The following is a 12,858-nucleotide window of genomic DNA, read 5'->3' on the forward strand; positions in this document are numbered from 1 at the left end:
TTTTTTTTTTTTTTTTTTTTTTTTTTTTTGTAAATTATCTTAAAACCATATTTGGAATATGGAAATTAAGATAATTAATTAATTAATTAATTAAAAAGTTGATTTTTTTTCACTTTTTAAATCTTTTTTTATTTCAACGGACCAAAATAGACATTAAAATTACCATTACCAAAATAAATAGCGAATATAAAGATAATTCAACCAATTAAAATATATATATTTAATTAAGAGGTCAGAGATTCGAATTCAGCTACATCGATCCACACGTTATTGAATTTAGATCAATAAACGTTCTCTCTCCACATCGATTAGAGAAAAGAACGAAACATTTCTTATAAAGGCGTGGAAGTCTCACATCAACAGACGCGTTTTAAAACTGTGAGACTAGCAGCAATACGTAGCATGTCAAAACAGACAATATCTACTAGCAATGAGCTTGACTGTTTGATTTGAGCTAAAGCTCGATTGAGTTGATGGAGCTTAGTGTTCATATAGTTGTGTTCTCGGATCACTTATTTTCGTATTATTTCAACTTTTTTTTAGAGTAAAATTTCAATAATAATTTAGATAATTATTTCACATTTTTTAAAGAAAAAAAAGAGGAAAAAAATGGTGGAATAATGTGTTTTAAAAAAGTAATAATTTTATATTAAAAGAAGTAATAATTAAAAAGGGTGGTGTTAGCAGTTAAAGTTAAAAGCGCTATGGACGGACAGCTCATTTTCCAATTAAACGTAAAATAAATATATTTTTTAAAATATTTATTGAATAAATACTGACTAATTGCTTTTTGACTTTTGCTAAACTAGAGAAGCACTTTTGTATCTTAAAAAAACACTCTAATTTAGCTTTAATTTCATTTTCATCCATTACTTTTAATTTAATTCTATTTATTGCGTCATCTTTTATTTTTTTTCTTTTAAAATAATCTAACTATTTATAAATCAATAAATACGATTGATATCTTATATAAATATCTCTAAAAAAAATTTAAATTTTTTTTTCATAATTTATGGAAATAATTATTCGGATAAAAGAACATTATTGATGTATGACGAACTCAATTACGCTCAAATTCATCAATTATTAATTTTTTTTATTAAAAAAAAATAGTCAGCATTTTTTTCATTTATATTTTTCTCGTGCTTTTTTCTAATTTTTTTCATGGAAAAAAAAGGTAAATTTTAGGGTCAAAAGCGTTGAAAAGAAAGAAAAAAAGAAAAAAGGAAAAAAAAAAGGTTATATTTTTGGAATTAGAAATTCAAATAAAGAATTGAAAATGAATTCAACTTTTATCTGAAAAAATAAATAAAGACTTTTCTTTTAATTTCATTATCAAATTACAAAATTACCCTTCTCAGATTGCGTGCAAGATTTCACTTTAATAAATCAACTTAACTTATGGTAATAAATAAGATGTTTATTTAATCTTCCAACTTTAGTTAAGAATTAATTATGCTATTCAATTATAATTACTTTTTTTTTTTTAATATCAAATTATTTTTATGAAATAAATTCAAACAAAGTCAAAAAACTACAATATCTACTAACCGTGAGTATGCGCCGTTACAAATGATACTAGAGCCAGACACCAGACGATACGTTAGCCTTCTTGCTGTTTCTTGAAGGGGAGTAGACACAAGACGGTGTGCCAGTAGGGACACTGGCCTCAAAGGGAGTGGCTTGTGATGTCCCACGTTGATTGGGAAGGAGAACAAAACACCCTTTATAAGGGTATGGGAACCCCGAAAGGGAAAGCCCAAAGAGGTCAACATATGCTAGCAGCACTCGTCTCCGAACCCAATAAAATAAAAATTAAAAAAAATAATAATAAAATTGAAAAGGGTTGGGTATGTGTAGGAATTGGGTTGGACCTCTCTATTCCTTCTAGAGATGCAAAATAAAATTCAAAATAAAATTCTTCAAAGACATAAATTCCTTCTAGAAGGCCAAAGTTTCATTTTTTGTCCTTCTAGAAGCCCATATTTGCATGTAGTTGTCAATTCCATTCACATTTTTTTAAAAAAAAGCCCCAATATTTACACCAACTTTAGAAAATGACCCACAAAATTATTTATAATCCCAAAGGCAGCCCATGTTTTTTAACTTTTTAGTCCTCGCCTTATAAAAGCCTCACCACACCACACCCTGCATTTCTTAATATTGCAAAGTAAGCGAACTTTCTCTTTTCTTCTTCATTTCTTATTTTGTTCTTTTTCACATTTGATCATCATTATGCTCTCAACTCCTTTCTTCTTCAACTTCCATCCTCACCAATTTGGCAATCACATTGAGGATTTTTCATCTCATTTGCTCTTCGAGGCGACGGGCGACTCCGAGGCCGACTCCTTGGTCGGCCACGGAAGCTCGACCGTCTCGGTGGAGTTTAACGACGCTGAATCTTGCACGGATGACACTCCTGCTATGCGTAACGAGGTCCAGATGTATGAAAACGATGACGATGACGAGAATGATGAGGAGGTCGAAAGCAAGCCAATTGGATTCATGACAGAGTCAAGTGGTTCTATTGATTCAGCTGAGGAGTTCAAAATGTTGAATGAGGTGGAGAAAAACAGGTTGTTTTGGGAGACTTGTTTGGCTTCATAACAGAACAAATTTTTTTTTTTTTTTGTGTTCTTTAATGTTGTTGTTGTTGTTTGATGTTGAAAATGTACATGAAATTAAGAAATGGTGACTTTTAAAGACAGAGTTCAAATCAAAATCTGCAACTTCCTTGGTCCTATGATTTTGTTCGGTTCGGTTGGTAGGTAGCTGTCATTGTTTTGAATCCATGATCTCAGAATTGTCTAAGCCGTAGCAGATATTAGTCTTCACGAATCGTGGCGATGTCTCCGTTCTAATGTGGTTAATCATCGTCTTCATTATGCTCGTCTTACCAAATAGCTAATTGGACTCGAGCTTGTAACCGCCTAACCCCACAGCTAGTAGATATGTCCGCTTTGGCCTTGTGAGATCCCACATGGGTTGGAAGGGGAACAAAACATTCCTTATAATTCCTAAGAGTGTTGTGGAAACTTCTCCCTAGTAGTCGTGTTTTAAAACTGTGAGGCTGATGGGACATGTAATGGGTCAAAGTAGACAATATTTGCTAGTGGTGGGCTTGGGCTATTACAAGTAGTATTAGAACCGAACAACGAGCAGTGTACTAGTGAAGACGCTGAGTCTCTAAGGGAAGGTGGACTGTGAGATCCCATGTCGGTTGGAGAAGGGAACGAAACACATTCCTTCTAAAGGTATGGAAACCTCTTTATAACAGACGTGTTTTAAAACTAATAGGTTAACAGCGATACGTAACAGGTTAAAACGGACAATATCTACTAGCATTGGGCTTGGGATGTTACAAATGGTATCAAGGACAGGCACTAAACAGTGTGCTAGCGATGACGCTGAGCCCCCAAGGGGGTAGATTGTGAGATCCTACATCGGTTGGAGAGGGGAACGAAGCATTCCTTCCAAGGGTAAGGACCTCTTCGTAATAGATGCGTTTTAAAGCCATGAGGCTGACAACAATATATAATGAGCCAAATCGGACAATATCTTCCTATTCATATCAAAGACGGATTTTGGTAACCCGATGAAAAACTGCAAATTCATCCATTAAGCAATAACACAGTTCAATCAACTAGAGAATTTCCAAGGTTAAGTTCGTTTCGATTACAAAAGAAACAAATTAAACGTGTTCAGCTCGAAGCTAAACTTTAGGAATCACAAAAACACACAAACAAGCAATCCTTTCGAATTTTTTTTCCGGTCAAAGCCTCTCGCTAAACGTCGTGCTATGATACAAAAAAAAGCAAGCATCACTTTGAACTACTGCAAAGAAAGCATATCTCGAAGTACTATCATCGTCGTCGTCGTCGATGAGAGCTGTTACACCGAGTCGTTAGAAGCAATAACCATGGACGTCAACGAAGCGGGTTCCCTCATCTTGTCATCCATATGAATATCAATGAAGTTTTTACATGCTATGGGGACGAGTTCTTTGTGAATGCTTTGTCCCTCCTCTTCGTGCAAACTCGTCGTGGAATCTTCTCCATCACTTGTACTACTAAGGCACGAGTTTTCGTTTTTACTATCAGTGAACGAGATACTCGACTCGACGTTCAATCCCGAGCAGCTTCTTGGACTCAAATCTACGTCTAAATCGCCTTCTCGTCTTGCTGAAGATCTTCGAGTTTCGCTTTTGGTATCATCCAATTTCCTCAAGAAGCAGTCCTCAATCTCACTTAATGATCCCTCATCTTCATCTCCATCTTCATTGACATCATTCTCAACGTCGGAGTTCGGCCCTCCCGATTCGTCTCCGGTATCCATATCTTCCTGACTATTGAAATCTTCATCCATTTGCCGATCAGAAGAACGAGACGACATAGGCGAATATCCATCCGACACAGCCTCTTCCCGCTCCCGTAACGTTTTCATAATCAGTGTTTTGAGTAAGTTCATCACTTGAACAGCATGCATTAGAGCCGTCAATGGATCAGACATCTATCCAACAAAAAACACAACATCATACAAGTGACAAAATGAAAGTCGTATATTATGCTTCTATTACGCGCCGTCTCGGTTTATACCTGAGTCATGTTCGGAGCAAAAACCATAGCAATATTCCTTGCATTCATTTTGTTACAATCTTCTTCCTCAACAACATCAGCCATAAGATCCACAGCCCAACTCAACAACGCAGCCTCGGTTGGCTTTAACTTCTTAACGAGCTCGACCGACTCCTCTTCAGTGTTACATTGCAGAACTTCCTCAGGAGAGAGTCCATCGAGCACTCCGGACGGAAGCTCTCGAAACCACGCTTTGATCAGGCCAGCCAAGCAGTGAACATCAATGTTTTGAGGTATAATCCCTCTATTCAACTTGTCCCTTACTTGCTCCTCTTGGCTGTTTTCGGGGTTTATCCGAAAAATCCCTTCAGCCTGCAGCAAACACATGAACATACAAATCATATACATAGCTAGCAACGCGCCATTAACGACACGACACACGACAATTCGATACCTTAAGGCCTCCTTGACGGTACAAGCGATCCTGCATTAGCAAGAGTATTTTTGGTACACTATTTCCTCTTGAATCAGTAGAACATTGCATTGATTCAGCAGAGACCCCAAACACACTGGCACTGCAAAGTTAAGATATGCTCATAATTCAGCTGAACATTAAGAACAGAGAAAACTAAATGATGTCGGGATGTCGGGACCCCACTAATCACCAAAAGGCTCCTCCCTCACACCGCAAGAACAGCTCCCAGACACAGTATTGTCATAGTCCGTGACATTATTCAATGTTCATTCTAAATCCCAGGAAGTTGTCTTAATTGAGTCGAAGAACATCGCTGTTTTATATCTAACGACCCAAGTCCATCGCTAGCAGATATTGTCCTCTTTGGACTTTCCTTTTCGGGCTTACTCTTAAAGTTTTTAAAACGCGTCTCTCCTAGGGAAAGATTTCCATGGAAAGGGTGTTTCTTTCTCCTCCCCAACCAACCCGGGAGCATGTGAACTATTTCATGCTATAATCCACCCATTCATCTCCAAAAAAATGGCTAAAAACTTGGACTAAGAGACTCTAAAACTGAAAAGCCAAGAAAAAGGCTCAAATTAGCCAACATTTGAAGTGAATAAGCAAAGATTTAAGTCTTTTTTAGCACATGAACTCCCCTAACAAAGGCAAAAATGGCTAATTTCCAACCAAAATGCTCCAAGTTGAGCCCAAAAAATGACGACCCAACAAAACATTTGAACTAAAAAGGCTAAGATTCAGCTCCTTAGAAGCAAATAAGCTCATAACAAAGTAAAAATCTCAAGATTGAGGACATAAAACAAGAAACCCAACAAAGAAATGAACTCAAAAGAGCTAAGTTGAGAACCAAACAACCAAAAAACAGAGGAAATTCCTCACCTGGCACTAGGAACAGAGCTGGGAATCTCAACCTCAAACTCGACAGGAAGCCCCAAAAAACCATTGAAGCGGTCGAAAGTGACATGGGCAATATGTCGAACATTTGTCGGCCATCCAATTTCCATCTGATGGACAGTGGAGATAAGCTCCTCCCGTCGATCAACACGGCAATAAACCATCGATTTCCTCAACGCCGTGAGCAAAACATCGACCAAAGAGAGCTGATTTTGGTCATCACTGACGGAGGAGCCCTTGGCTCCTCCTTTGACCATTTTGCTGCCTCCGCCGCAGCCGCCGCCCCTAGTGACCATAACAATGCCGGTCATTCTCTCCCTCGTTCGCCGATTTGGGTGGGGGGTTTTGAAAATGTGAGAGATGGGTTTGGTTGCTTGTTTTTATTGCATTGAAGGAAGCCCTCTTCCCGTGCCTTCGTGTCGCTACGGTTCTTCGAAGTTAAACAAATTTCAAAAAAAAGGTCTCAAACGGCCACTTCACATTTCAAAAAAACGCTTTTTTATGTGCTCTCTTCTATCTGCGCACACCACCGTTATTATTTTATTATTTTTTTTACTCCTCTCTCAACGTTAAAAAAATAAATTTAATAAAATATTAAAAATTCAATTTTATATCTAATAAATAATTTCTATTTTTTAATGGGTTTTTAAAATTAATTGATTTATGTATAAATATCCATTAATTTTTTTTTTAAATGTCGAATATGTCAACAATTTATTAGAAACAAAATTAAAAATTTAATAACCGGACATAAAATGAATTATTAATGAGAATTTAAGCTTATAATTAATTGTGAGCTTCATTTATTATAACAAATAGACTTTCAAACTCAACAAAATTAGGTAAAACTAGGACTCAAATATTCCTTTTTACATATATTAATGACATAATCATGATGTCATAAATTAATTATAACTCATTTTTTAATTTGAAAATTTGAAAAAAAAAATTGTGACGATTTGATTCTTAAATTTCGTAATGATGTATTTTTACTTCTGACTTTTTTTAATTTACTTTTCATCCATTTTTGAGATTGACAGAAACATTAAAACAGACAATATCTTGTGGGTTTGAGCTATTTAGAAATGGTATCAAAGCTGGACACTGAGCGGTGTGCCAACGAGGACACTAGACCACCTACGCTGAGCCTCTAAGGATGTGGATTATGAAATCCTTTTCTTACGGACCATTAAATTTAGAAAATAAATTGAGATGGGCGTTGGGCACTTCAAATATAAAAATTGGATTATTGATGGTTGAGGGACAAATGTGGACAAGCTTGATATTTCCAATGTTATAATTTGCTTTTTTTTGTGCCAATTTCAATTATTATTGTCCTTTTTTTTTTTCTACAATTTTATTGTCATTATATTATTTATCAAAAGTTTGTCTTTAATGATGTAATATAGTAATTGTCACATCAACAAAATGATAGATTAGAGTTAATAAATTAAAATATTTTTAAATTTAATCACATGTTTTGTTTTATATTATAATTTATGAAAAATATAAAAATTATACATAATTAACTTTTTTTTTTTTTTTTGCAATATTATTTATTAAAATTAACGGGTGAATTAGTAAATTCCAATAAATAGTAAAAAAAAAAAAGGGGAAATGAATATAAGTGAGACAAATTTAGCAGTAAAAAGTGATTATTATTATTTTTTAAACCCATAAATATTTAAAAAAAGTTAAGAGAGATGAAAACGTTAGGGAGGTGGGGCCAGTGGGGTAGAAGGAGCGGAGGAGATTGAATCTAGAGGTGGGGCCCACAAATGGGTATCCTAAATCGAAAAGCAGGTGATTGAAATGGGCCCCACAAAATCAGATGAAAATGAAAATGTCAGATCTCCCTCCAAAATTCAAGGTTTGAATTTCAAATAATAATAATAATAATAATAATAATAATAATAATAATAACAGAGAGAGAGAGAGAGATTAATTTCTCTTTTTTTCCTAATATTTAATTTTAATTTATAAAAATATTAATTTTGGTATTTTGTGTTTGGTCATTATATTCTTTTTTCTGTCTCATTCAAAACTCCAACCTGTTATTTGCATTCTTATTAATAATGGCTACTCACATGATGCTGCAATTTTATTTTATTTTATTTTTATTTATTTATTTATTTATTTATTTATTTATTTAAAAAAACACAAATTTGGATTTTCATCATTTATTTAATGATAGCGACAGCTTTGATCTATTTTGAACATCCTCAATTTCAGATGCCTTAAATTTTTTTTTTGAACTTAATAATTCAAACAATTAATATTTATGTAATTTCAAGTATTAAATTTTATTTTTTTTAAATAATAAATTATTTTATTTTCCTGATTCCAAAAGTGTTCTAATTATTATCAATTTAAGTATACAAAATAAAAGATAAAAAGAGAAAGAAAATAATAATAATAATTGGACCCTTTTAGGTTTGTAATTTAAAGTAAATTCTTACTTACCCATTTATTTTAACCGCATAAAGTTTAAAAAGATATTTGTTAACCTTGAATATAGGTTAAATTATTGATATTATCTTATAGTTCGAATACGGTATTTGTCACATCAAGAACACCTTAGTCTAAAAAATATTTCAATTCGGTATAGTTGTGGATAGAAGAAAGTGGGACCCTAGTATAATGGTAACGATGTTCGAGTCCCAATGTTCATCCAAGGAATCTAAGAAATTGCTACTCTAACAATATGTATGAAAGGTCGAGAATAATATTTGAATATAGACATTTTTTAAACCCGGGGCAAAATAATAATATCAGCAGACAAACCCAATTCAAGAGAGTAGATGAGTTTAATGTAATGTTATATCATATGACCTTCACATGAAGGACCTTGACACTGTTCTTTGGTACCTAAAATTCATGAATTCAAACACTAAATATTTCATGATCTACTTAACCACTAGATTTTCAAACAACACAGGCACAGAGACAAAATTGGAGCCTTTTCTTGATCTTAATTGTAAAGAAAACACTGAAAAGTGTACCTTACAAACAACTAATTGAAAAACTGAATCTCATCATCTTCCAGCAATTCTCAGTAATGGTGAAATGATACCTTGTATCTCCAGCAATGACTGTTGTATCCGAATCTCTTCGTCTACCGATCGCTTTAAGTTTCTGATGTGATCTTTCAAGGCACCCGAGGCTCTAATATCTTCGGCCCGTAGCTCTAGAACCTTTCGTGTCAACCCCATCAACAAGCTTGAGTATCTTGGCAATGTAGAGTGCTTTTGTAAGAAAACCAATAGCAAACCAAGCTCCTCCGTGTTCAAATTCGAAACGCATTTCAACAGCTTCTTTCTTGCTACCAATTCCTCCATTACAGCCACCACATTCTCCGGGTTCTTACTCGCTAACACCGATACTAGAGCATCCTTGTGCCTGAACTTCTTCAAGAGTTTATCGTGCTCTGTCAACTTCACCTTTTTGGGTTTCATGACTAGGTAATCTCCTTCAGTTGGCTTCTCCCCTTGACCACGATGAAAGTATCGAAAGTGAGAAGGCCTCAAGGCTCGCCTTTGAGGTTCCCCAACTGATCCGAGACTCCAAGGGTTCGACAAATTACTCGACGTAATTCCCTTAGTCTTCCTCTTGCCAGCATACAAGATCCCATTTGAAGTCCCTATAACTCTACTACTACAGTCAGGAGAAAACCCAACTGACATAAGAGGTGTTGGGAATCTCATTGAATGAGTAACTTTCATTTTTGAATAATCAAACACCTTCATATACCCATCCAGAGCTACACTCAAGATTCTAAATTGATCTGATTCTTCTCCGCTATCCTTGCCCAATTTCCCAACACATAGTGAAGTAACAGTCTTATTATGACTCTCCATAGAGCCCACCATCTTCCCACCTCCAATCACATCCCAAATTTTCACAGAATTACCCCCAGCAGTAGCAACTAGTCCACCTGACGGTAAGAAAATCACATCCTCCACCGGTTTCCCGTGATTTACTTCCAGAACCGATTTTGAATTCGTTCTAGCATCCCAAAGCTTCACAGTGTGATCATACGACCCAGTGACAAACATGTCCATGCTAGATGGAGAGCATGCTCCACTTCTAACATAGTCCTTATGGCCCAAAAAATCCAAAAGCGGAGTCTGACTCGCCACATCCCAATACTTAACAACTGCATCATCCCCACCAGATACTAGGTGGAGCTTATCGAGAACCGGGTACTGGACAAAATGAACTGGGCGCAAATGGGAACGAAGCTTTCGAAGCGGGGTTCGAGATTTAACATCAAAGACTTGGACAAGCCCTGAAAGGTCTGAGGCAGCAATGAGGAGGCCATCACAACGAAACGAAGCACAAGATACAACATCTCGAAAAGATGTAATTGCAGAGGTAGGGGCCATGGTTTCCGTGCTAAAAAGAGTCAGAGAGGTCGAGTGGCTAGCAGAGAAAATGGAAGGATTCGTCGGACAGAAGGAAACAGAGGATATGGATGAAACAAGGTTCGGGATCTCATGACGCTTAAAGGAGGACCAATATTTTGATTCTGGAGTTTCTTTGGGTGTCCTGGCTTTAGCTTTAAGCTTTGGTTTAACCAGGAAGGTCCTTGTTAAACTCAAAGAATTAGGTTCTCCCATGCTTAGACTGAAAAAAGAACACCCTTCTCACCTAAACTACAGCAGCATGAAAATGTAGAGCAAGTAAGCCTAAAAATGAGAAAAATATGCGATTAAACAAAGTATAGAAGGCCCTCGATGCACAAACAACATAAAATCCAGACACAATAACACCCATTCTGCATTAATTTAGAACATTGGCAATCTGCCACTAAAAAAATAGGTACAAACAAACAAGAAAAAACATATTTCAACGACAATTCAGCGACTCCAAACAACATCAAAAGAACCCAAAAGTTCGAACAATAAGTAAATCTCTGAATCTTAGCATTGTTATTCAAAATACCCACTACCAATTCAGCAAACAGAGGAAAAATTAAGATTCAATGCAGTTAAAACCAAGGAAATTGACTAGAAAGAACAACGAAAGTGAGCATCGCAACAGAGCATGAATCAAATATATCGGTTGGGTTGTGAACAAAAAAGAACAAAATCAAAACATTAAACCTTACCAGAAAGAATGAATTGTGGGCGAACGGTTCGTATCATGTACAAAGAAGCAATCGGAGGGGGGCGAATACAGAGAGAAGGGTTTATGCGTGAATCAAAGAACTTAGGGCAACCCTTAGGGTTTTGGCGGATGGCTTGGAAGAACGGGGTTAGGGTTTTTCTTACACGTAAGTGGAAGAGAGAATAGTAATGGGCCGTTGGGCTTCATTTAAAATCCCTAAAATTTAAATAATTCTAAATAGTGCTTTAAATTTAATTTTTAATTTTTATATTTATTTATTTTGTAATTTTAATTTCAATAATATCGTTTATAAAAAATAGGTGTATTATTCAAATTAATCCTTTTTTATTATTATTTTTAAATCGTTTGAATTTATATAATGCCTAAAAATATGTGAAAATATTTTTTTAAACCAATTTTGAAACAAATAGATTTTTTAATGTAATTTTATTTTTTCATATAAATTAATAGTTTATATTAAAATTGATTTCTGTAAAAAAGATATATCTAATTTTTAAATATATAAAATAAACAATAATATTTGAAAATTTGAATTTAAACATCTTTCATCTGTCTGAGTCTATTTAAACATACTGTTCATTCTATTTTTCTCATTCAGTCTCATTTAACAAATTCCTTTCGCAAAGCTTTCCTCTCTCTCTCTCGCAAAGCTTTCCTCTCATGGCTGCTAAATTCTTGACTTACGGTGATGTCGTTATTCAAGGATCTGATTTGCATAGTTTAGAAGGCAGAAACTACTTGAACGACACCATCATAGATTTCTACTTTGCCTACCTCTCCGCAACGTACCAATCAAACGAAATTCTATCGATACCAACGAGTGTCTCTTTTTTGTTGGGCAACACTCTTGATTGGGATATTTTTATATCCACGATCGAATCCCTGAACCTCCCTGAAAAGAAGCTAATTTTTTTCGTCGTCAATGACAACTCCAACGTCTCCTCTTCCGGTGGATCTCATTGGAGCTTGCTGGTGTACTGCAGAAAACGGAATTTATTCATGCACTACGACAGCCTTTCCACGATGAACAGTGAATCTGCTTTCACCCTTTATGAATCTGTGAATGGCTACATCAATTATGAACCAGCAGAGTTTATGGAATGTCGTGCACCTCGACAAAACAATGGATATGATTGTGGACTATATGTGATGGAAACTACTCGAGTGATTTACGAGCATTATTTCAACGTTGATCAATTTCGAAGCAAGGATGAGATTTCTGGACCCATTAATGTGATGCGAAGTGTAAAGAGTAAGTATGTTGAGTTCAACATGCGTTCTGAAATGCTGCAGCTTATTCACGGATTGAAACAAGAACAAATCAATTCTAGATAGTTTTTTTTTTAATTATTTTTAATTTTATTCCTCGTCATCGATTGAAGCAAGAACAAAGCAACTCTAGATAGGTTTTTTTAAAAAGAAGAATAAAATTATTTTTAATTGTATTCATCATCGATCTAAAACTGATATACGTAAATGGATGAATAAAAGTATTTGTTACAATTTGATATTAGATTATTAGTGTACAAATCCATATTTTTGTTTAATTATTAAAATGGTCAGTCTTATTATTATTAATAACCGCTCAAACAACTAATAAATAAATAAAAAAATAAAATCTAAACCGTTTATCAAATCTAAATAAAATCTAAATAGTTATCGAATAAATTAGATGAAGGTTAAATTAATTTTTTTTTAAAATACTTTTGAATTTTACATTATCTTAAAAAAATATATATATCAAATTTTTAAAAATTTCATTATACTAAAAAAAATCAAAACCTA

The 12,858-nt window shown here is 34.7% G+C and overlaps 3 protein-coding genes across 4 annotated transcripts; 1 reads left to right on the forward strand and 2 right to left on the reverse strand.

Moving 5' to 3' along the window:
- The first annotated feature begins 2,235 nt into the window (after positions 1–2,235).
- Positions 2,236–2,607, forward strand: LOC111807769. Its single transcript, XM_023693637.1, has one exon. It carries the CDS (start codon positions 2,236–2,238, stop codon positions 2,605–2,607), a length of 372 nt encoding a protein of 123 aa, XP_023549405.1.
- A 1,011-nt stretch (positions 2,608–3,618) lies between these two features.
- LOC111807141 (rho GTPase-activating protein 2-like) lies at positions 3,619–6,410 on the reverse strand. The gene is made up of 4 exons (XM_023692721.1): positions 5,929–6,410; positions 5,029–5,149; positions 4,596–4,946; positions 3,619–4,509 (listed from the first exon to the last, which is right to left on the reverse strand). The coding sequence occupies exons 1-4, from the start codon at positions 6,252–6,254 to the stop codon at positions 3,892–3,894; spliced, it is 1,416 nt and encodes a 471-aa protein (XP_023548489.1). The 5' UTR covers positions 6,255–6,410; the 3' UTR covers positions 3,619–3,891.
- A 2,328-nt stretch (positions 6,411–8,738) lies between these two features.
- Positions 8,739–11,191, reverse strand: LOC111807142 (protein SLOW WALKER 1-like). 2 transcript variants are annotated; one of them, XM_023692723.1, is made up of 2 exons: positions 11,054–11,191; positions 8,739–10,598 (listed from the first exon to the last, which is right to left on the reverse strand). In XM_023692723.1, the coding sequence occupies exon 2, from the start codon at positions 10,560–10,562 to the stop codon at positions 8,979–8,981; it is 1,584 nt and encodes a 527-aa protein (XP_023548491.1). In that variant the 5' UTR covers positions 10,563–10,598; positions 11,054–11,191; the 3' UTR covers positions 8,739–8,978. The 2 variants fall into 2 exon arrangements, with proteins under 2 accessions (XP_023548491.1, XP_023548492.1); XM_023692724.1 differs by having other exon boundaries at positions 8,739–10,631; positions 11,054–11,189.
- Between the last annotated feature and the right edge of the window lie 1,667 nt (positions 11,192–12,858).

This window comes from Cucurbita pepo, chromosome LG12 (genome assembly GCF_002806865.2).
Source record: "Cucurbita pepo subsp. pepo cultivar mu-cu-16 chromosome LG12, ASM280686v2, whole genome shotgun sequence".
In the NCBI taxonomy this organism is placed as follows: domain Eukaryota; kingdom Viridiplantae; phylum Streptophyta; class Magnoliopsida; order Cucurbitales; family Cucurbitaceae; genus Cucurbita; species Cucurbita pepo.

What these genes read in the sequence shown, in the direction of transcription:
- LOC111807142 (XM_023692723.1), bottom strand. Translation starts at nt 10,562, where the DNA reads ATGGGAGAACCTAATTCTTTGAGTTTAACAAGGACCTTCCTGGTTAAA.
- LOC111807769 (XM_023693637.1), top strand. Translation starts at nt 2,236, where the DNA reads ATGCTCTCAACTCCTTTCTTCTTCAACTTCCATCCTCACCAATTTGGC.
- LOC111807141 (XM_023692721.1), bottom strand. Translation starts at nt 6,254, where the DNA reads ATGACCGGCATTGTTATGGTCACTAGGGGCGGCGGCTGCGGCGGAGGC. An exon ending in AGCTCTGTTCCTAGTGCCAG is followed by an intron (nt 5,150 to 5,928) that starts GTGAGGAATTTC and finishes TTAACTTTGCAG; the next exon opens with TGCCAGTGTGTTTGGGGTCT. An exon ending in TTGCTCCGAACATGACTCAG is followed by an intron (nt 4,510 to 4,595) that starts GTATAAACCGAG and finishes TTTGTTGGATAG; the next exon opens with ATGTCTGATCCATTGACGGC.